General features: G+C 42.1%; 1 protein-coding gene across 1 annotated transcript in view; it reads right to left on the bottom strand.

Annotated features, from left to right (window-relative positions):
* Positions 1 to 25,380, bottom strand: part of DNAH11 (dynein axonemal heavy chain 11) — a 352,005-nt gene that overhangs the window by 136,963 nt on the left and 189,662 nt on the right. The window contains 10 exon segments of the mRNA XM_043589069.1: positions 3,801 to 3,943; positions 4,393 to 4,516; positions 6,288 to 6,450; positions 11,313 to 11,506; positions 11,778 to 11,939; positions 13,335 to 13,574; positions 15,273 to 15,375; positions 16,037 to 16,202; positions 18,825 to 19,025; positions 23,823 to 24,000. Of these exon segments, the coding sequence (XP_043445004.1) occupies positions 3,801 to 3,943; positions 4,393 to 4,516; positions 6,288 to 6,450; positions 11,313 to 11,506; positions 11,778 to 11,939; positions 13,335 to 13,574; positions 15,273 to 15,375; positions 16,037 to 16,202; positions 18,825 to 19,025; positions 23,823 to 24,000 (1,674 nt within the window).

Below are 25,380 nucleotides of genomic sequence, written 5' to 3'. Positions count from 1 at the left end.
CTGGGTGGCTCAGTCTGTTAAACATTCCAACCCTTGATTTCAGCTCAGGTCATGATCTTACAGCTCATGAGTTAGAGCTCCACATAGGGCTCTGTGAGGACGGCGTGGAGCCTGCTTGGAATTCTCTGTCTTGCTCTCTCTCTGCCCCTCCCCTGTTTTCTCTCTCTTTCAAAATAAACAAACATTAAAAAAACAAAAGTTAAAAAAAATAAAGGATCTAGAAATAGACTCGATATGACATATAATAAGGATATTACCTTAAATCGTATTACTTTAAATCAGTAAAGAAGGAATACATGGTGTTAAGAGAAAAAGGTATCTTTCTGGAAAAAAACATAACCTGAAACCTCTCAGCTCACTCTTTACCATTTATGGTAATAAATATATTTTAGATGTAGTACAGCTTTTTTTAAAAATAAGTTTATTTCTTTTGAGGGACAGCACATGCATGCGTTCAAGTGCTGGAGGGGCAGGGAGAGGGAGAGAGAGAATCCCAAGCAGGCTTGGAGCTGTCACCACAGAGCCCGACATGGGGTTTGAACCCATGAACCGTGAGATCATGACCTGAGTTGAAATCAAGTGCTGGACACCCAACCGAACTGAACCATCCAGGCACCCCCCCCCCGCCCCTAGATATAGCAAAGTTTTAAACATAAAACATAAAGGTATTGGAATGATGGAATCTGCTGTTATTCCAAAATCCACTTCTAATTTTATCCATAAAGGCCATGTGACAAGATCAAAAATTCACTTCCCCAGACTCCCTGGTAGGTAGAAATGGCAGGTGACACACTTGTGGCCACTAAGACATCAGCATAGGGTCTTGGGGGGAAGCCTTGGTTTCCCACTCAGAGAACTCCCACATTGCCTTCCCCCTCTGTCTTCCTATCTGGAATACAGACCCCACTGCACTCATGTGGTGGTCACGAAGCAGGAAGCGTGAGGAAAAGCGTTGGCAGAAAGGAAACAGGATAAAGCATAGGTCTCTAAGTTTGGGGATATTCTCTTATTTGCTGCCCAGCTGAATTCTCACTGCTTCTAGGGAAGAGTTTTATAATCTTGGAGAGAAAAACTCCCCTAAGTTCACAATCAACTCCAAATCCATAATGGAAAAGACTGATTCATCTTATAAAAAACTTCTTAAAACTTTAAAGTTATAAACAAATAAACATGTACTGTATGTATATTTAAATGACAAATGAGAATTGGAAAAATATATGAAATACATATATAAGACTAATTGCTTTGTATACATAGAACTCTTATAAAAAAAACATGTGTAAGTCAATGGAAAAGTGGGCCCTTTATAGCTTAGCCTCAGAAGTTACTCAGCATGTCCGCATTCCCATACTTTAAGCCTACCCTGATTCAAGAAGAAAGGAATTAGACGCTACCTGTGTGTGTAAAAAGCACATCAAAGAACTGGCAGGTGTGTTTTAAAACCACTATAAGCCATAAGTAATGGGGCACCTGGGTGGCTCAGTTGGTTAAGCATCCATCTCTTGGTTTCATCTCAGGTCATGATCTCACAGTTCATGAATTCGAGCCCCGCGTCAGACTCTGCATTGACAGCACAGGGCCTGCTTGGGATTCTCTTTCCCTCTCTTGTTCTCTGCCCCTTTCTCACCCTCTATCTCAAAATATATAAATAAACTAAAAACAAAACAAAACACTGTAAGCTGTAACAACTGAACTTAGCAATTCTCTTAGGAATTTATCCTATGGATAAAAGCAAAGTTGTATATAAAAGATGTAGGTAAAGAACGCTCACTTTAGCATTATTTTTAACAATGGTTCTCAAAATTTCAGTGTGCCTCAGCAGTACCCAGAGGGATTATTACATTTTTTTTTCTTTTTTTCAACGTTTATTTTTATTTTGGGGACAGAGAGAGACAGAGCATGAACGGGGGAGGGGCAGAGAGACAGGGAGACACAGAATCGGAAACAGGCTCCAGGCTCTGAGCCATCAGCCCAGAGCCTGACGCGGGGCTCGAACTCACGGACCGTGAGATCGTGACCTGGCCGAAGTCGGACGCTTAACCGACTGCACCACCCAGGCGCCCCCAGAGGGATTATTAAAACATACATTGTGGATCCCATGCAGAGTTTCTGATTCAAGAGATCTAGGGTGGAACTGGAGAACTTGGTCTTTTTTTTTTTTTTTTTTAAGAGAGATTGATAAAGAGAGAACACACAAACTGGGAATGGCAGGGGAACAGAGAGAATCCTAAGCAGGCTCCATTTTCAGTGTGGAGCCAGACGTGGGGCTTGATCCCATGTCCCTGGGATCATGACCTCAGCCGAAATCAAGAGTCAGATGCTCAAATGACTGAGCCACTCAGGTGTCTCATGACGTATGAAGTGGGCAGACAGACAGAGAGATAAAGAGAGAATCCCAAGCAGGCTCCATGCTGTCAGCATAGAGCCCGACATGGGGCTCAATCCCAGGACTCTGGGATCATGACCTGAGCCAAAATCGAGTTGGAGGCACAACAGACTGAACCACCCAGGCACCCAAATTTGCATTTATAGAAAGTTTCTAGGTAATGCTGATTTTGTTGCTCTAAGAACAGACTTTGATAATGATTTATAACATTACCATCTCAAATTCTATTATTGTACTTGTTTTTCCATTTCATCAAGAAAATGTGATCCAAATGTACCACCATGGAACAGGGAGAAATCTCTCGCCTTGTTATGACCTAGCAAAAATATTCTTAGTAACATCTTGATGGGGAGAAAACGCTTTGGGCAAGTAAACTGTAAATTCTGATCTAACGTCAGCCCACCATTGCTCAGTAAGATTAATGTGGGATTTAAAAGAGCAGGGCAGAAGAGAACCTTACAATCTCTCCAAGGGGAGGTACATTCATGGCTGCCACACTCCCCACCCCCTTTCCTTGTCGTTTCCAGGCTCTACTGAATCCTGGAGCCTGTTACTTGCCCGACAGGCCTGGCATCCTAGAAGTAACAGCAAAGTGGAAAGTGGCTAGGTTACTAACCATGTCTATACCAGGAAGCCTGAATTTTCCTTAAATTGGCTTCCTGCCATGAATTTGGAGGTATGTCTTAGAATACTTGATCTTTCCTGAAGCTAGTATTTGGTTATATTATATCCCTATGAGCAATACTGAAGCACAGAGCAGTCTGGAGGGAAGAGTTCCTTAATCCAACGTCTCCCACGGCTGCCTTCATGATTTACAACCCTTTACCTCATCCTAACTTACTTCCCAGCCTGATCCACCTTCTTCCCCTAAAACAAACCCTGTGTTCCAGTTCTTCAGGGCAATCTTGGGTTTCTCCAAAGGTCTACAGGACAGTCCAACCCTACACTTACATAAATTGTTATGTCCTCTCCCTGAAGGATCCTCCCCACCCAGCGCTTCCCCATGGATTCCAATCCATGCCTGAGGCATGGCGTGTCACTTCCTCCAGGAGAGCCCACTGCAGGGAACAATGCTGTGCTTGCCTGTAACTCACAGTAATACACACATCAGTCCTGTACTAGAGTTATTTGTAAGGGCTCTTGTCTCCTTGAGCAGTGTCAGCTCCTCAAGGACAAAGACCATGTCCAGTTCAGTCGAGCAGCACGCAGTCTGCTCGGTGCAATGCTTTATAGATGCTCAGCATAAGGGAAACCTTCGGAAGGTATACTCCAGATACGGGCATGTAAAAACACAAACGTCCTTTCAAACCGAATGGATGAAATTCAAACTCACGGTATGCACCGTGAAGGCGAACCATGTCAGAGTTCCAATGGCAGGTTTTAAACATTATGCATGGAAGCAAGTGTTTCTTACCTTGAGCTGTAGCTGCACCCTGGACAGAAAGAATTTCCAGCAATTTTCTCTGGAGTCCACCATGCCTAGACCACGAACTTCATTACGAACTCCAGAAATTATGTTGTCTACATCTTCATCGCTGAACAGATCCGGAATTTCTCCTGCCCCCAAAGGAGTGAGTAGAGTTACTGAAAGGCAGTCACAATTTCAATTTTAGATAAGACTTTTTAATGCTTGGATTGCTTTATAATACAAAGTTCAGTTTAAATGATAAAGAGTTGGAAATCAGAAATGCAATTCAATTTTTTTTTCTTTTTTGTATTTACAAGCCACATGGCACTCGGGGAACGAGCTGTGATGGACACACCCACTGAGTGTGTACGTGTAGGAATAACATTTACTACTTTTCTCAAGGCTCCTCCAAGCACCTTACAACTGTAAGCAGACTAAGAAAGCAATACACGTCAAATTAGTTAGGTTTACGGGTTTCTCCCCAAAGACTGTCCCAGCAAACACCTCAAAGACAAATTATCTCTCTTTAAAGTTCACTGCAACTACAGATAATTTGTCATGGGGGAAGATCTTTCAAGGAATGTGTTGATTTAATCACCTGATGCCAGCAAGTCATTAATCAGCACGAGAAAGCTCTCATCTAGAACCTGGGCATCTGTCAGCAGGAACACAGTGGGCATGTTCTTGGCTCCAGTTCTGATGTACAAATTGGCAAGATCTACCTGTAAGGAAAGGAGGCCATCATTCATGCGTTGTTGCGATGCTGATGTGATGTTGTGATGGCGCTGTTTGTGTGGGCTGGGAAGCACTGTGTAACAACGGCGAGAAAGAGGCATGTTGTACTTTCCCCTTGTCTACCTACATGTTCTTTCCTCTCAGAGACCCCACATGGGGGTCAACAGCATGACATCACCTCCATCTCTGGCAATACAACGATGAGTGCCATGTCTGGGGCTTAACGGAACATAGGGATGAAAATCAGTGGCCGACGGATAACTCCCTCCCACTAGTCCGAAAATGAATTTGGCGATGCCTTTGCCAAGCAACGTGGTAAAAGGGAAAATCTGCTCATTTCAACAACTGACTATTTCAAGGAAAACAGTTTTTATTTGGTTATGTACTTAGTTTTGCTTAGAAATATTGAAAGCATGTGATTTATTTTCCCTTTTTGGGTGAAAATGCCCACATTTCACCCACACATCACTTTCCACAAACCTTGAATATTACTTTGTAAGTACAGTTCTGATTAAAGACCCAAACTAAAAAAAAAATTAATGTTTGTTTATTTTTGAGAGACAGAGAGAGTGCGAGTGGGGAACGGGCAGAGAGAGAGGGAGAGACAGAATCCGAGGTCAGCACAGGGCTCGACATGGGGCTTGAACTCACGGACCATGAGATCATGACCCGAGCTTAAATCAGATGATCAACTGACTGAGCCATCCAGGCACCCCAAAGCCAATTTTTTTTTATTTTTTATTTTATTTTTATTTTTATTAAAAAAAATTTTTTTTTCAACGTTTATTTATTTTTGGGACAGAGAGAGACAGAGCATGAACAGGGGAGGGGCAGAGAGACAGGGAGACACAGAATCGGAAACAGGCTCCAGGCTCCGAGCCATCAGCCCAGAGCCTGACGCGGGGCTCGAACTCACGGACCGTGAGATCGTGACCTGGCTGAAGTCGGACGCTTAACTGACTGTGCCACCCAGGCGCCCCAATTTTTTTTAAATTTAAATTTTAGTTGGCCAAGATACGGTGCATATTGGTTTCAGGAACAGAATTCAGGGGTTCATCGCTTACTTACAATGCCCAGTGCTCATCACACCAAGTTAAAAAACCAATTTTTAAAAAGCACACGTATTCCTGTCAATGAATCATTTTCATGATTCATTCAAAACGGAAGAAATCTACTTGCATTTGTGAAGGCAGTATCTTTTTCTGCCCCTTCATTATATAGGAATACTAAAAGTGTTGAACAGCAAGTGTGGTCAATACAAAGGAAAAACCATGTTGGTTATAAGTACTTTTTTAATTAAAAATGTTTATTTATTTATTTTGAGAGAGAGAGAGAGGCAGAGAGAGAGAGGGAGAGAGAGAGAATCCCAAGTACCCTCCGTGCTGTCAGCACAGGGCCCAATGTGGGGCTTGATCCCATGACCGTGAGGTCATGATCTGAGCTAAATCAAGAGTCGGATGATGAACTGACTGAGGCACCCAGAGGCCCCTATAAGCAAATATTTAATACAGTATTTCTGAGTCAGGTCTATAGGCTTATAGGCTTATATATCTATAATCATTTATAGAATTTTACTATTACTAAATTTGCCATGAAGAAGCAAGAGACAAAGGTATCTAAATCAGCAGAAACTTTTCCCCTCTTGGCAGGGGAAGCGTTGGCCAAATCGGGGAGTCAGAGCTGACACAGGCACGCTACCAGCTCCTGCTTTATCGACCAGGCAGGAGGGCAGAGGGACCACCTGCCACCCTCACTCACCCGGAGTTCTTGGATCCCGAAGCCTTGGGTCACAGTGACCTGGAAGACCTCAAGGCTGCAAACGTAAGCTGCCAGGCGGGACAAGCTCTTCTTGCCAGTGCCGCCCACTCCGATCAAGAGCGCGTGACCCTGAGGGGTGCGAAGGATTCGGCTGATGCGGCACCTGGAGAGAGAAGGCACACTCAAGGCTGACGAGCTTAGGGACTAGCTCTGCTTTACTTTTTAGAAACGTTTCTACACACTGAACCTGAATTTTTATTTTAAACCTTAAGTCCTCTCTCATCTGCTTCCACATCAAGGATGCTCCCTCCCTGTGCCCTCACACTGGAGGCCTAACAAACTGTCCTGCTAACTACATCTTGGACTTACCGCTTTCTTCCTGTCCATACACAAGGCCTTTTCGTCAAGTGCCAAGTTTTTCCGATTAGCAAGAAAGACCCCAACTTCACCAGCATCCAAGTCCAGCAACTTGTGCCAGAAACTTCCGCTGTGAAATTACTTTGGAAAGAATGGATTTGTTTCGATCAACAAATATCTCACATGTGACTGACTTCACGCAGATTAAACACCTGTCTCTACGATTCTTACTTCCTTTGCACTAAAGCTCTGTCTGTCCTTGGGCACTCTAGAAAATTTACTGAAATCTTTCAGAATCACTGAATTATATCTCCAGCAAGTCCAACTAGTCCTTTGCTCTGAATTATTGAGGAGATTCTGAAGGACTAAGCTACTGATATCATCCCCACATTTTACAGTTACGAATAAGCTAGCTTTAACATCATCTTGAAGAAATATGTCATAATTATGTTATGAATACCAGGAACAGCAAAAACCCCAAATATAAGCATACAGACACCCACATGCAAAAAATCAGACAGCATCACGTCAGTTCTAGGTTGAATGTCAACTTCCAGCCTTCGATGATCCACCTAGATGGTTTTCACAAAAGCACTTCCAGATAAAACAAAGCTGGGATCACTTATGCTGGGAATGGCACCTTTCCACTGAAAGCCTTCAGTAACAGCTTAATTTTACAAGCTTAGCCCTTCCAGTGGGTTTTACCTTACATGACCACACAACAAAATCACCTCAGGAAAGCCGAAAAACTACTCTAATGCAGGTCAAGCCCGAAGTTACAAAGCAGTTTCCCTTTCATTTTGACATTCGCTTCGAGGTTTGTACCTCACCAGGTTCTTAAGCAAAGTTCCTTTCTGCAAGCCCTCCAGGACGTGCTGTGAAGTCATCTCTCACCCTGAGTCACTCAGCATACTCCCTGATCAAAGAAACAGTCTACCTTTGTAGGCCACTGAGGAGCCCAGGTTGAAGGATTTTGTGACAAGAGTCTCTCCTCCAGCAGCAGCAGGAGATCTCTTTCACCTGCCCCATAACGTACGTACACAGTGTATCCCAGCCGAAGCAGGAACAGTGTTACTAATACTTCAATTAGCACCATGGTCAAATTCTGACCGAAACCACGGCATAACCAGAGGACTGCAACCACAAAGGGATCAATGAAACTATCAATACTTAACATGCTTATAATAACTCATGATGGGGAGGTCTCCAAAGTTTTTCTTGAGCACTTGGGCTATAAACATTTTCAAGAGCAACTTCTAAAAACTGGATTCTCCACCTTTCATGTGTATGTGTGTGTTCCAAATTCCTTCTTCCCATACTTCCTTCTTTCTTGACTTATTTTTAACCATGATTTCATTATTTTAATCTTTGCCAGAAAGATTGTTGGAATCTTTCACTTTGGAAAAGCCAGTGTTATCTACTGAAAGGTATCCCCTCAGATTTATATTGTAAAGTCCTAACCCCTAGTACCTCAGAATGTAAGCTTATTTTGAAATAGGGTCATTGAGGAAGAAATTGGTTATGTTATGTAGTAAGGTGGGCCCTTTATGCAATCCAACCAGTGTCCTTATAAAAAGGAGAAATTTGGAAGGAGACATGCACAGAGAAAGAATACCATGTGCGGATTGGAGTTAAGCTGCTATAAGCCAAGGAACTACCAGAAGCTAGGAGGGAATTCTGAACAGATTCCTTCATAACACCTTCAGAAGGAACGTGGCTCTCTGTCACCTCAGTTTCAGACTTTTGGCCTCCACTGTGAGGCAATAAATGTCTGTTAATCTAAACCATCCATATGTGGCATTTTGTGACAGCAATGCTAGCAAACGAATAGAGCAGTGACCAATGATGGTGACCAGGAGAACAATAATGGACGTAAAGACGTACCCTGCTTCCTACACAGCAGCAGCAATGGCAAGCTGCTGAGACTATTCCACAAATACTGTCATTCCTGTGCTCAAATCTGTTGAAAAGCCTCTCACTGCACGTAGAATAAAATTGGAACTCCTTCCTCTGGTAACAAGGAAAAAACTGGCACCAATAAGACCCACTGCTGCTTCTCCTTCCGTGTCACACACTGCTCTCTCCACTTTTTCTCCATGCTGCAGCCATGATGACCCCTTTTCTGTTTTTGAACCTTCAACCCTGGGGTCACATGAAATATGCCCTTACCTAGAATGTTCTTCCTTCAAATCTTTCTATGCTTAGCTCCTGCTTACCATTTGATCTCACTTTAAATATCACCTCCTCACGGAGTTACCCAGACCCTTTTTGGGAATGTGCATACTTAGTACTTGGAATCGATCTATTTCCTAGCATGACATATCACTTTCCGACATTTTCTTGCTTATTTGTTCATATCCTTATAAGTGTCTTTCAGCATCACTAAAATATAAGCCCAATTAGAGTAAGGACTAGACTATCTTGTTTGCTGCTGTATCCTTAGTGCCTTACAACCCTGTCTGACAGCAAGGGAGCTATGGATGGTTGCATGATCTGTGCACTGCCCAAAAAACCCAGTCTAGGAGGTTAGAGAGAGCCTTGTCAGCCAAACTCTACACCGGAACAGGGGCATCTAATTTTCTGCCAAGCAAACATGCCCCTTTCCTTTTCTAATTTGCACAAAAGTAGTGAAAAGCCTGATACTGTTCCTGTTTAGCACTCGGGAGGCACTCCATAAACAGGATTTACCAATGACCAGCAGTTTCACTTCATCCTGTTTCTGCCCCTTAAGAACCTTATGGCTTTGAATATCTCCCATGCCTTCCTCTTTCTTAGTTTTCTTACCTAACAGGGCTGCAGTGAAATGAAATTATGGCTGTGACCACACATCAGAAAATAGTATACTGACATATGACATTACTAAGATGTGACCTTGGACTTGAAGATGCATTCCAAAGCTGTAATCATCAAGACAGTACGGTACTGGCACAAAAACAGATGCTCAGATCAATGGAACAGAATAGAGAACGCAGAAGAAATGGACCCACAAACATAAGGCCAACTAATCTTTGACAATGCAGGAAAGAATATCCAATGGAATAAAGACAGTCTCTTCAGCAAATGGTGCTGGGAAAACTGGACAGCGACATGCATAAAAATGAACCTGGACCACTTTCTTACACCATATGCAGAAATAAACTCAAAATGAATGAAAGACCTAAACCTGAGACAGGAAGCCATCAAAATCCACAGGCAAAAACCTCTTTGACCTTGGCCGCAGCAACTTCTTACTCAACATGTCTCCGGAGGCAAGGGAAGCCAAAGCAAAAATGAACTATTGGGACCTAACAAAATAAAAAGCTTCTGCACAGCAAAGGAAACAATCAATAAAACTAAAAGGCAACTGATAGAATGGGAGAGGATATTTGCAAATGACATATCAGATAAAGGGTTAGTATCCAGAATCTATAAAGAACTTACCAAACTCAACACCAAAAAAACAAATAATCCAGTGAAGAAATGGGCAAAAGACATGAATAGACACTTCTCCAAAGAAGACATCCAGATGGCCACCTGACACGTGAAAAAATGCTCAACATCACTCATCATCAGGGCAATACAAATGAAAACCACCATGAGATACCACCTCACACCTGTCAGAATGGCTAAAATTAACTCAGGCAACAAAAGATGTTGGCAAGGATGCGGAGAAAGAGGATCTCTTTTGCACTGCTGGTGGGAATGCAAACGGGTGCAGCCACTCTGGAAAACACTATGGAGGTTCCTCAAAAAATTAAAAATAGAACTACCCTATGACCCAGCTATTGCACTACTAGGTATTTATCCAAGGGATACAGGTGTGCTGTTTCGATGGGGCACATGCACCCCAATGTTTATAGCAGCACTTTCGACAATAGCCAAAGTATGGAAAGAGGGCAAATGTCCATCGAAGGATGAATGGATAAAGAAGATGGGGTGTGTGTGTGTATGTATACATACACACACACACACAAATGGAGTATTGTATGTTATAATATATATACATACATACATGTATATATACATGCACATATATGTATGTATATATACGTTCATATATGTACACGTATATACATATACACATGTGTATATGTATATACATACATACATACACACACAATGGAGTATTACTTGGCAATCAAAAAGAATGAAATCTTGCCATTTGCAACTCTGTGGATGGAACTAGAGGTTATTATGCTAAGTGACATTAGTCTGAGAAAGACAAATATCATAGGACTTCACTCATATGAGGACTTTAAGACACAGAACAGATGGACACAAGGGAAGGGAAGCAAAAGTAATACAAAAACAGGGAGGGGACAAAACATAACAGCTTCTTAAATATGGAGAACAAACAGAGGGTTACTGGAGGGCTTGTGGGAGGGCGGATGGGCTAAATGGGTAAAGGGCATTAAGGAATCTACTGCTGAAATCATTGTCGCGCTATATGCTAACTAACTTGGATGTAGATAAAAAAACAAAAATGAAAAAAAAATAAAAGTTCTCTGGGAAAAATAAAAAAAAGATGGTGACCTAACTTAGAGAGACACTTACAGTTTCATACTGGATGGCAAATGAGAGATAAGAACTACCAGCTCAGAGTACTGAGTATGATCTACAGTCAAACAACGATTGTGGTGACCCAGCCATTTTTACATTGTGAAAAACCATCACGACTTGTTAACTCACACATGCTGCATGGCATCTTCAAACAGAACTAGGTTCATGACAGCATTCAGCTCATTGTGGCTGTCTAAGGCTTCTGTAAGAACTGTCCTCAGCACCTCCCAGTCCTTCACCGGCAGGTAACGTGGATCTTGCCCACCGTGTGCAAAGTGGCAATAGATGAGGGGCTGTTGAAGCAGCGCATGACCATTTGCACCCTGCAGGAGGAGGAAAAGACAAGGATAGTCACAGCAGCCATCCAGAATGATTCATCTGGAAGCGCAGGGGCCCGTCAAGGGAAGAGCATGCAGGTCAGTCCATGAGCAGGTAGGTGGGATGTTCCCAAGTACAGACGGTGTGCATTCCGGAATCACAATGGTTCCAAGCAAGGTAAGTATCTGCACAATTCATTCACATGCGTATCTAACTCTGCCCTGACACCAGTTAGTGCCAGAGTGGATGGTCACCTCTGACACTCCACACACTTACTTCAAAGTGTTTATGAGCAGTTTCCAGCATTTTTTTCTGAAACAAATCACAATCCTTTGGGTCTACCAGTTTGTCTCCATAAACACGTGAAGATTCGTGAAGCCACAGGCGTATTAAATCATTTGGACATTTTAAGCATTCAGGAGAAGCAAATAAAATCCCCTACAAAGAAAGAATGGGAAAAATTAAAAACTCAGAAACTGATAACACTCCAAGATAGTATTTTCCTTTACCATTTTAACTGTATACTAAATTTAGTAATTTATTACTTCAAAAGAAATATTGTCAGTAGAATTATTATACTGGTAGTTTTACTCTCTGGTAAGTAACATCTTAAAAATTTACTAGCATTATACCCAGTTTTGGAACGTAGCTAAGATTGTATTTCAAAAGCCAGCCCTGGAAATAAACACCTCATTAGAGGACTCGCGTCTATTAAGTCTTTCGACAGATCAAGTTTCCCCAAACTGTTTTACAAACAGCTACCATGAATGTCACAGGATCAAATTTTTTAAATTCTAATACCGTCTGATATCAGTTCATCTAACCCTTCCATTTTGCAGATGAAGAAAACGACACCAAAATTGCCCAAAATCACACTTTGTGGGTAGATGCGGAATCAGCACCAAAACGTTTTGCCTCCCGCCCTCCTTCAACACTGCCCTCCACTATCTTGGATTCACACAGAGCCACGTCTTTGCGAGAGAGTCGGTTGGCTCTAGACTTAGGAGAGAACACAGTGAGTTGTCAACAAGCAGTTGCAAGCGCTAAACCAGCGTTTGGTGATGTCAGGTGTACCTGAGAGCCCGAACATAAGCAGTGACCAGGCCTCTCATCCCATGTCACCTATGGGCTTTCTTCCCCTTTTTACCCTAAGATTAAAAATACACTTTTAAACCACACCGTACTGAGCACAGTCTTTCCAGCAGGTTCTAGAACGACGGCCATGAGAATGAGTGGCCCACGTCCTCAGGAAGCTGGCGCCTGATGTGGTGTTACGGTCGTGAGGCAGTTGCGGAATGACAGGCCATAAATAACCCTCCAACCACTTTTACTGTATAAGGTAGATCATACCAGTTAACTTTTTTTTTAACTCCATGTTTCAATCCCCTCTTTGGAATTTCCTTTCTAAACCAAACACATAAACGCTGTCCTTGTACCAGGTAAGCAAAGTAAGCGTCAAGGTCAAATCAAAATAATTAAGCAGTGTAAGAAATTCAAGCTGCTTTTGATGGATATTTAAGAATCACACTGGATAAATATAAACAAATAACAAACGATCCCCCTCATTTGGCACAAAATGAGGCACTCAAATATTTATATGGAATACATGGACCTAAGTCGCTACACAACCTAGAGAAACCACTAGTCCCATTGATAAAATGGGAATAAACCTGCCATCCATACTTCACAGAGAAGTTTATGGTTTAAAAATCAAAGAATACACCCACAAAAGTATACAGCATTCTCTTAAATTAAGTTCCAGAAATGAACACCATTAATATTACTATAATCATTCCTCCACCCAAGATGCATAACCCAGGGCCGTCAAGATACCTGGAAGATGTTTGATAGGTCTCGCAGATTAAACAGGTAATGGAATTTAACAGCTGTGGGTAAAAAGTTTTGTGTCATCATCTGATGAAATGCGATTGTTGCCTGTATCAAAGAGGGGCCACTCCTGAGAACTGAGGGACCAAATGCTTGCTGCTGGAAATGGAAGTTAAGAATTTGGCTATAGATGGTGTGTAGTGCGTCCAAGGAGGGAAAGTTGAATGCAAACACAGTGAAATGTCTCTGAAAAACAAAATATAAGAGTTGCATATTTTTAGGATTATAATGGTACCAGGAGATTGTGCAAGAAAAAAAAAAAAAGGTCCAACTATTATTTTTTAAATCCCTCCCTGTACCCATTGCTACATAACTGGGGTGCCCTCCTCTCTGACTCTGGGCCTAGCCATATGACTTGATTGAGCCAACAGAGTGAGGTGTAGGTGGCAGTGTGCCAGTCACTGTCAGAAGCCTGTATGCTTCCACTTTTTTTTTTTTTAAAGATCTTATTTTTAAGTAATCTCTATACCCAGCATGGGGCTCGAACCTACAGCCCTGAGATCCAGAGCCACCCGTTCCATGGACTGAGCCAGCCAGGCACCCATCCACTTGCTCTATTAGGGCTCTACCTTTGCCATGAATTGTACAAGCCTACTGATGGATGAGAGGTCCATGAAGAAGAGCCACATGGCCCCTACCACTTTAGTCAAAGCCACCACAGATTTGCTGATAGTCAACTCCTGGACATATCGATGACCCCATCCAAGATCATGAGAGCCACCCAGCCAACCCCCAGCTGATTCCAGATAAGGGAACAAGCAACACTTGGTGCTGTATGCTGTTGTTTAACATATGTTATAGTTGGTGGGGGTTGTTGTTACTACAAGCTTATATGCACACACAAAACATGCACATCAATGTTTATTTGTATCAGCTTTATTCATAATTCCCAAATGTGGGAACAACCAAGGCATCCTTCAATAGGTGAATGGATCAACAAACTGATGTACCTATACATTGAATATGAAGTAGTGATAAAAAAAAATGAGGTATCAAGCCAGGAAAAGACATGGGGAAACCTCAACTGCATATTTAAATGAAGTGAAAGAAGCCAATCTCAAAAGGCTACATACTATGGGATTTCAACTATGTGACATTCTGAAAAAGGTAAAGCTATGGAGACAGTAAACTGATTAAATGATCGCCAGGGATTCAGGAGGGAGGGTGGATGGAGGAAAATAGGTACAGCACAGGGGATTTTCACCACAGTGAAACCCTTCTGTATGGTATTTTCATGGTGGATACCCGACATTATACATTTGCCAAAACCCACAGAATACACAACACAAAGAATGAACTCAAATGTAAATTTGTGACTTTGGTTAGTAATAATGGATATTGGTTCATCAACTGTAACAAATGTAGCACAGTAACGTAAAATTTTATAATAGGGTAAAATGAGGTGGGAGGAGTGTGAGAGAGTACATGGAAACTCTCAATACTTTCAACTAAAACTCCTCCGTTTCTAAACTTGTACCTGCTCCTAAAAATACTCTATTACATGGGATGCCCGTGTGGCTCAGTCGGTTGAACGTCCGACTCTTGACTTTGGCTGGTCATGATCTCACAGTTCTTGATACTGAGCCCTGCACGGGGCTCTCACTGGCAGCACAGAGCCTGCTTGGGATTCGCTCCCTCTCTCTCTGCTCCTCCCCCACTTGCTCACATGTGCTCTCTTCTCTCTCAATAAATAAATAAATAAATAAATAAATAAATAAATAAATATTTAAAAAATAGTCTATTAAAAATATAGCTTACATGCTTATTAACCAAATGTCCAGTAGGAGCCCTCGTTTGTATTCACAGCACCAAGAATCACAATCTATAATGTTTGGGTATTTTATTTAGGGCCCATTGGGGAGGGAGCAGTACTCTATACCTTACCTGTAGTCTAGGATTGATTGTGAAACTGCCCACCATTAGATTCATGCAGGCAATGTACTGACAGTTGCGGATTTCTTTAAGCATCACCTTCTGTCTATCATACCTGAAAGATAGAAAACAGAACCTTAAATCCAAAAACCAAAGATGACAACACAACAAAATCCCCCAGTTTATGAAGGACTTGGTCACAAAATGTCTCCTTTGATCTTTACAAGCGCTCTGTGATGTTGGGGGTGTTCGTCTCATCTCAGGGACACAAAAATTAAAGCTCAGAAAACAGAAGGCTACATAGCTCCTTTGATGCCAGAATCGGCATAAGGAGCTAAATCAATACACACTATTAATGCTAATTGATTCTCACATGACGCTATTTCTGGTTAGAAATAACCACAGCTAGGCTGGGGGATCTCCTGCTAGTTAACGGCAGGGATGGGCATACTGCAATACCCAGAAGTTACCAAACAGTTACAGCCCAGAGAGTAAGGTCAAGCATCTAAGTAATTTCGTGTATTTGAGAGTTTAATACTTCAACTAGACAGTAATGCACAAAACAGGCACGTCACTTTTTTATCCAATTCTTCCAAAGATACAAAAGGAACCTTACCTCACTTATGACAATGAAAAGGGAATGTAAAATGACACTTAAAAGTTAACAGAGAAAATGCTCCTCGGAAGGAGGAGCAAATCAGGGTAATTTTATTCTTCAATGTTCATGCAAAATAATATTGGATTTCAATAAGAATAAAGCACAAAGACTCGCTTACCAATGTCCGTAATCAACGTGCTGTCGAATCAGAGTGTGGGGCTGCACTGTGCCATATAAGTCCACTTCGGGCATATTCATATCATCAATGAAATAAACCAGTTTTTTGTTTCCTCCTGGCCCATAGATACGACCAGCTTTTTTCTCTAGAGGTTTCTCAAGAATTCCTGAAACAAATGTATCATTCTGCCCACCAATTGGATAAAATTTAACTTTCTGTCCTTAATCCCTTTTTTCTAATTTTTCCTCATCTTCTGTCCATTTCATTCACTCTAAGTCTCCAAGTATCACCTCTCTGCAGGTTAATATCGGTGATGACTCTCTGTTCATCTCCTCTGTGTCATGCTTTCCGGTCAACCTCCCTCCTACTGCCAGAGGTCACCTCACCTCTCCTTCCCTGAGGACTCAACATCTGTGACATGATACCACACTGGCCATCAAACTGAGGCAACACCATCATTGGTCTGTGTACTTTCCTCCAGGAACCCACTCTAACACATGGCCCACTGTCAGTCCAGCCATGGCCTACTTCCTCAATCTTTGTCTTTCTCAATCACTCTTGCAGGAGCTTCTAGGGACAGCTCAAGAGAGTCCCCCATGCTTCTCTTCCTGGGTTATCCAAGTGCAGAAGTACAAGGGAATCCTGTACGAAGACTCTATCTTGTGCGCACATCAGCTTACATTTCTTCACGGGCCAAAATGACTTTGCATGGATTTGAGAAAAATCATGAGGGTAGAAAACCCTGAATAGACTGTGTAAGATGTAGTATCTAATAGTTGCTGACTCTCCAAATGAACAATAAACAGCTCGAGGACAGGAAACTACATCGTGGTCATTACTGTATTCCTGATGACAATCCCAAGTCATTTGTTAAATGAACAAATGACTACATAAATGAAAGAACAAACAAGTATATGATGAAAAATTAACAAAGCTCTCTTCCAAGCAGGGGGACTGCATTCCCAAATGCTTGCTTCCTATCAGCCACTGGTACCTGATTGGCCAACGCCAAACAAGCCTCTTCCTCACTCACAACACACCTCTTCCTTTTTCCCTTCTGTGCACCCTCTCAGTCAGCCAGATGCAAAGCTTCAATATAATCTTTCTCTCCTGGTCCCAGACGTGCCTGGCCACAGCCTATAAATGGTACCTCTGGTCTCTTCCTTTTCATCACTCGCTCCACAATGTTAGTCCAGAGCAACATTACACAGAGCTGATACACTACCCAGGGGGACTGGTCTCCCCACCTCAGATATCTCCTCAAGTATAGCCTGCAGCTTGTCAGTTCCTTGCTCCCCATTTTCCACCCAATGAAATACATGATCTTCAGCTTGCATCTCAGCTCTTTGTACAGTTACAGTGGCTAACCATTCTACACGGCCTGGGACTAAAAGTCCCATGTTCCAGAAATCCCCACTGCCCCCCCCCCATCTTGGAAAATTGACACCAAGTGTTCCATCAACAATGTAACTCCAACCCTCTTCTCCAGCCATTTCTCTATCTTCTACCACATCCCTGCGCATCAGCCAACGTAGAGATTCAATGAATTAAATGTGTTCTGTAATTTTCTCCTTCATAAGTTTGTTTCCACTGATTCTTCTATCTCAAATCCCATCTCTGCCTGCATACCACTCCATCCTGAAGGTTTCAAATGCAAACTTTCCTTCAAGTACACTGCTCTATTATTTGTGCTAATGGTCTATGTCTGAATCTTATACATGCCCGTACCCTTTCAGGAATTAGCAAGACGAACTCATACCTCAGTCAACTACTGCATTCAATTACTGAATTGTACACCTAATCTTTCATTTACAAGTGATAAAGCGATCCCTCCTTCTGGGTCTCTGAATGAAAAACACGCACTGAACACGATGCCTTGGAAAAAAATAGATAAACAATATATATTCGCTAAAGAATTAAGTGAGAAACTGCCAAGTTAGATTTTTGACTGTTGCACTCCAAGAAGTCATGGAAGACAAACTTGATTAATAAGAAATTACAGAAAAAACACTCTTGGCTGAGTTAACAACGTCCACGAGCAAGAGAATTTGTTAGTAATCGCTACTTCTAACGCTGCACACACACACAACACAGAAACCGCAATCCGGGCAATTCAACAGGCTTAATAAACTACTGTACAATGGGGAGTTTCACAGCCCCACCGCCAGTCTAACCCTGACTCTGCTGGACAGTGACAGATATACCAGTAGTAGCTTCTCCTACCACTGTCTCCTCTGCTTCCCAAGTCTACTTGGCTTACCCTTCCTAATTCAGCAGGCCCAAAATCTGTGTGGCTCTTTTGATGACACTGATACATGTTTTCAACAGTTTTAAATTCTTACAGTTTTCCAAAGATTTAATTAACAGCTCATGGCCTGCCATTTCAGTGACACAGTTTTAATGAAGTTCTCCTATATCAATTGTTTACTTGAAAAGGCAACCAGAGCAGTCTTCCTCCTGCACCCTCTCATGTTGCTTGGGCTCCACAAAACTGATTAAAGGTGACCAAACTGCGTAGAGGCAACAGCAATGGACACGGTTTTGATGTCGATTCTTGTGGTTCTAAAACGTAATAACCCAAATAAGGCCTTTAGTGATATAAAAAGCCAAAGTCACAATGCTGAAACAAAGTTTATTTTACCAAGATTGGTGATAGGTAAAAGTTCATCTGAAGCTTCAGGAGAAGGTCTAAAGCCTAGAGAAAGTAGCCTTCCCCTTGGGCTGCATGGCCCAGTCTTGACAGTCTCTGATCACCTGTTTCTACAATACAAACAGGAGGGGCGCTTACTCTGCAGAGTCGCGGATGTTGTGTAGTAGTTGAAAGGCACACGGGACACTAGATAATCCTCAGAGAGGCCTGACAGCATGTCACCTACGAAGGCCGTCTTTCCCACTCCAGCATTTCCTACTAGCATTAGAGGCTGTCCTTTCTCAAGCAGCAACTTTACGAAGTATCTCAGACGAGTCGTCTCTGATGTGTGAACCATAACTCTCTGGAGCAGGGAGAAAGAGAAAGAAAGCCAAGTCAGAAAGAGACGTTCATTCCAACATTCTGAATCTGGACCAACACAGTCACTGCACAGTTGAGACCCAAAGCATTCCTAATTCAGGTTAACGCACAGTACGGGGAAATCTTACCTAATTTTCAGTTTTGAATTGTCAAAGTTCAGATGTCAGAGCTGGAGGAGAGCCACTGGGTAGTCCCTTCAAAGCACAATGGCATAAGCAACTGATTTATCTTTTCCACATTAAGTACTAGCCAAAGACCCTATCACAGAGTACCTACACTCTGCCCAACCTTGCATTATGCATACAAGGGAATACAGGAAACACTGAAGAAGCTGTCTACCACTTTTTAGGAGCGACAAAACATTTGAAAGTCAAGCCACACATAAATGAAAGTTGGTAGCAATGTCTTGACTGAATAAGATTAACTGGCAAAATGGTAGGGCAGAATTTATACTAAAGGAGTTCGCCATGGGGAGAAATAGTGAATAGTGAATAAGTGAAATAGTCATAAATCTAAAGTACATGTCAAACTTATTATGCACTGTTTGGTTAAAAAAAACTGCATAACAATGCCTCTGTTTTGAAAATTAGCTATTTATTCATATACTATATTGTTTCAAAACAAATTTGAGTTGGCATACAGGAATACAATAACATGAAGAATGGGAATAAACACCAGACTCCGGGAACACAGATTAATATGTAATATCAGGAAAAGGGTAGCAGGTGTAGACATGCAAAAAAAGAAAAAAAAAAAAAGAATCCTGCACAATTAGGATGCCTGGGTGGCTCAGTTGGTTGAGTGTCCGACTTCAGCTCAGGTCATGATCTCGTGGTTTTTGGGTTTGGGCCTCATGTTGGGCTCTCTGCTGACAGCTCAGAGCCTGGAGCCTGTTTCGGAGTTTGTGTCCCCCTCTCTCTCTGCCCCTTCCTCTCTCACACTATGTCTCTCTCTCAAAAATAAACATTAAAAAATTAAAAAAAAAAAAAAGAATCCTGCACAATGATGCAAAGAGAGTTGACATTTCTTACACTTTTGGTGGCCAATTTCAAAAGGGGGTAAAAAACCATTTGCAAGATTCAGATTTTTCATTAAAAAAAATAGCTAAAATCTACAATATATTCTTCATTACATGGTTAGCATGTCCTGAACACAACTGCTTTTTTATAGATCATTCAGGATCATTTTCATGATTATGAATATTTACTCTAGAATTCTGATTTGATTTAGTGATGCTCTCAAGGCCTACTAAAAGGCAAAGACTGTTCTGTGCTACATCAAACAGTCCCAGACGACTGTTTTTAATCAGAGTTACATCTTATAATATTTTTCTCCTTTTTTCCTGCTCGATGTCATCACGTGTCTTTTAATTTGGCTATTAGCTCTTTTCTCTACACATTAATACTAATAATTAACACCTACTTAGAACTGAGTATGTGACAGGTACTATGGTAAGCACTTTATAAGCTATGTTGTATGATACACATACCTAATCTTTGAGGAGAGTTTTGTTAGGATTTTCATCTCGGAGATGATGAAACTACAGCTTAGAGAACACCGATAACTTGGCCAAGGCCATAGCATGGTAGTAAGTGGTGGTACTTGGATTAAAATCCAAGCCTGTCCAGAGCCTGAGCCCTGTCTTAACTACCACACAGAAGGTGTGCCAGGGCATGGACAGTATGCACGTTACTTAACGTCTTGGCACTCCCATTTTACCCTGTGTAAAAAGGTTATTAATAGTCTATGCCTTAGAATGTTGTTTTAAGGATAAATTAATCTATGGGGCGCCTGGGTGGCTCAGCCAGTTGGGCATCTGGCTTTGGCTCAGGTCATAATCTCATGGTTCGTGGGTTCGTGTCCCGCTTCGGGCTCTGTGCTGACAGCTCAGAGCCTGGAGCCCGTTTTGGATTCTGTGTCTCCCTGTCTCTCTGCCCCTCCCCTGCTCATGGTCTGTCTCTCTCTGTCTCAAAAATAAATATAAACATTTAAAAACATTTTTTTTAAAAAAAGGATGTAATCTATGTAAAGCAAGTTAGAAAAGGGTCTGAGATAGACTACTGTAACATCAGTATTGATGATTACTACTGAGTATGGTTCTCTTCCAATATGTTAAGAAGCTGTTAATCAAATAACGTCTGGTCCAGCCGTGCGTAACATAAGACTACAAATTCCTAATAGTTCCTTGTTGCATAGAAGTTGTCACTGATCAGATGCATCAACCCTGTGATATCAGTTTTTGGTCTCTGGTTAATTACGAATTCTCAGCTTTCAGCTCGCCAGATAATACTCCCAGGTGGGCTAGGTCCAGGCAGGCTGAGAAAAAACAGCTTTCAAAATTTATCACACAGATGGAACAGACATGGTAGGTTGCCTCCCAAACACCCATTTCTCCACTCTCCTTCCTGCCAGAGCTCCCACTTTGTCCAAGTCTCCACGCTTCTCCCACACAGACACGCTTCAGGCGAAGCTCCACCTGGTTTCCACAGTGGTGTGGTGATTCATCAAAACCAACTATTGTAACCCATTACCCTGGCCTGAGACAGCTTAGAATGGCATGTGACCCCTGCAGCATTAGATGAAAGAGGCGGTCTGCTCTGGGGCTTCTGAGAAGGTTTCCTCACTCTTCATAAAAAAAAGATAAGAGAAAGCATCCTTTCCCTCTAAAGGTGACTCTTGATGTTACTGGAGTCCTTTCAGACCAGGAAGAATCCTAGTCTTAAAATGATGCCAGTGTTAAGAAGACCAGAGAGATGGTAAGACCTAAATCCTTGGTAATAACACCAAGTCACAGAATTAACCCGTCTCAGGGCCATCCTACCTCTCATTTCTTGTTTGGGAAATAAGTTTCCTCCTGGCTCGGTGTTACAGGTTGAAGTGGGTCTTCGCAAAATTCTTATGATAAAGCCCAAACCCTTAGTACCTGAGAAAGTGACTGTATTTGAAAACAGGATCTTTAAAGAGGTGATTAAGCTAAAACGAAGCCATGAGGGTGGGCCCTACCTCAATCTGACTGGTGTCCTTCTAAAAGGAGGCGGTTGGGACAGACTTGGAGACAGTGTCCAGGGAAACATGGATGCATGCACACAAAGGCCATTTAAGGACACAGCAGGCAGGTGGCCATCTGCAAGCCAAGCAGAGAGGACTCAGGAGAAACCAGAGTGGCCAACACATCAGTCATGGATTGCTAGCCTCCAGAAAGAAACAGGAGAAAATGAATTTCTAATGTAGAAGCCACCCTGTCTATGGTATTGTGTTTCGGCATCCCTAGCACACTCATACATGTAGAACAGGCCCCTAATCCAGGGACAGGTGTCCTTACATAAAGGGAAATGTGCATAAAGGAACACACACAGGGAAAATGCCATGCAAGTAAGCAGCGAGCACGAAACACCAAGATCACCAGCTAATTCCAGACAGAAAGGCCTAGAAGTCTCTTCCAGTTGTCCCTGACAGCATCAGAAGGGACCAGTCCTGCTGACATGGTTTTTTTCAACTTCTAGCCTACAGAACCATGAGACAATACATGTCTGCTGTCCAAGCCTTGTGGTAGTTTCCTGTAGCAGCTTCAGGGAACTAATACATTGGGTTTTCTTTGATTTCACACGAGCTGCTTCCTAATTAATGCCACAGAAATCACCTAGATTCTATTCACATAGCACTACTTGAAATAATAAGTTCCAAAGTGAATCGGAGTGTTATGAGGTTTTTAAAAATTTTTTTTTAATATTTATTTATTTTTGAGAGACAGATAGAGTGTGAGCAGGGGAGGGGCAGAGAGAGAGAGAGAGAGACACAGAATCTGAAGCAGGCTCCAGGCTCTGAGCTGTCAGCACACAGCCTGACGGGGGACTCAAACCCACGAACCATGAGATCATGACCTGAGCTGAAGTCAGATGCTCAACCGACTGAGCCACCCGGGCGCCCCTGACATGAGTTTTTAAAAATTTATTTATCTTGGAAGAAAGCGAGCAAGCACAGGGGGAGGCACAGAGAGAGAGAGAGAGAGAGAGAGAGAGAGAGAGAGAGAGAGAGAGAGAGAGAGAGAGAGGAGAGAGAATCCTAAGCAGGCTCCACACTGTCAGTGCAGAGCCCAATGTGAGGCTCAATCCCTTGATCCCTGGGATCATGACCTGAGCCGAAATCAAGAGTCAGACGCTTAACCGATTGAGCCTCCCAGGCGCCCCCAGAATGACATGATTTTAAGAAGTATAATGAAAAGGAAAACAGATTGAGGCAGAATAAGAAGATGCACAGAGAGTAACTCAACATCGGAGAACTGTAAAACAACAGCTTATGAAGAGAAAATTAAAGAGATCCTCTTAGATGTGTCAGTTGCCATGAGGATTTGAAACACAGTTGGGGAGATTCCACACATCCATTTTACAGCTTGGGGGCTAAAGGAAAGATGTTCTATGTGAAGAGTGTTGTCTAATAAATTCACAATATGGTCACATATAAGAATCACTGAACTAACAGAAATATGTCTTTGATTTTTAATAAAGCTCACAAAGTTTCCAGGAAAATATAAAGAAAGCTGTTACGACACAATGAAGTTAGAAACTTTTTTAAAAAGGTTGTAGAAATACAAGAGCCATCTTACAGATTGGTCCTATAACTAAGATTCTTCTCTCTCAAGAAATAGAGTATATGCTGACCCTATCAAAAATGTTTCCATCCGGCCGGAAAAGGACTGCTGAAAAAAAGCGGGGAGGGAGGGGCGGGGAGCGAAGGCTCAAACCAGCACAGTGTGGCTTGAAAATGATAATGTTCCACCTACCTGCAGAGGTACCTCTGGATCCATAGAAAGTTTGGGGACTTTCTCAGCCCAGGGCAAGAATTTCTTAGTTTTGTGGTCCAGATAATAATCAAAGATTGTCCCCTGGGATGGAAACTTCACGGCTTTCATCTCTTTGTGCCACCAGCGACTGAATTCTGCTTGAGAGCCTGAAAGCTAAGGAGAACAAGAAAAATCCTTACTGCAGACCTAGAGGTAATTTTGAACACATACAAAGCCCCTCAAAATCCTGTTAGGCACAGTATTTGTAATGTACAGAGTCATAATTACAAATGGGATTGAGTAAATGACCCAAGAAAAATAAATAACTAGAAGTAACTTATAATGAGTGAAAATATCAGAGAGGCAGAAAGCTATAATTGCCATGTCTCCATCAGGTACAAATTTTCTGGAATAATTATTAACTTAAAAAGCAAAGTAAGGTTAGGTGAACCTTACACTACCCCTGGGTTATTCAATTTAACAATGAGCCATCATGCAAATTCCCATGCTAGGTATAGTAAGACAGTGGTTCTCAAACACTCGTGTTGACTGATAGTAAAATCAATTGATATCAACCGATAGTAAAATTGATAGTAAATCAATTGATGGTAAAATAAGAAAGAACAAAGGAATACTTCTTAAAAATTGGTAGCATTATTTGATTTAAATACTGTCCTTTATTTGAGCTTATAGACTTCCAAGACCTTTGGGTGTTAAAAAACTTTTCCTTAATAAAATTGTTATTAATTAAGGTCATTTTTAAAATAAATGTACTTATTTAGAAAAGTAAGCGTTTGGTAACCCTACTTCATTCCTTCAAGTCAAGATTCTCACTCTTTATCTTTGACATTCTAAATCCAGGAACCCCCGCCATGAGGGATGAGGAAAGGCACATTCTTGGTTTTCTGGCAGGGCACGACTGAGGCGCTGAAAGCTCTAGAGAAACAAACTGCTGTTCTCCAGAAAGGACTGTATTTATATGATGATAGGTACAAGCCTTTTGCTGCTAGATTAGGGTTTGGAAAATAAAGAAGGGGAAATGGTGATTGTATAGTAGCGGGTTATAACAGCCTTCTATATCTATAGAAGACTCTGTCTAACGGCTCCTATATTGACCGGACCACCCAGCCTCCTGTCTCCTCCATCCACAGAACAACGTGGCACAGAGACTTCTATACCCACAGGATACTCTAGCATAGCGAGCTGGTGAACTCAAAGAACAGCATGTGTGAGCGTCCACCACATTCAGCAGTGTCATACTTAATCTAAGACCTTAACTCCCATTTTTCTCCAGTGAAATTCTTAAGTCTGTTTTTTTCCTTTGGTGGTCTATATCCCTAGACTATGGCCAACTTTCTGTACTGGGCTGATTACACACACGGGTACAGACAGGATGGCCAGAAAACAGGAGAGTGTGGTGAGGGCAGAGAATGGTCATCAGTCTCAGCAGGCAGAGCTTGCCTCAGCACCTTCCCAACACACTGAGCTCACACTCCTACATACCACCACGCATGTGTTCATGAGTCTAGGCTCACGTGATTTTCGGGTTGGTGG

The sequence above is a fragment of the Prionailurus bengalensis genome, chromosome A2, assembly GCF_016509475.1.
Source record: "Prionailurus bengalensis isolate Pbe53 chromosome A2, Fcat_Pben_1.1_paternal_pri, whole genome shotgun sequence".
Taxonomy (NCBI): Eukaryota; Metazoa; Chordata; class Mammalia; order Carnivora; family Felidae; genus Prionailurus; species Prionailurus bengalensis.
Note: the sequence above shows the minus strand (reverse complement) of the source record. Positions and strands in the feature narration are given on the sequence as shown.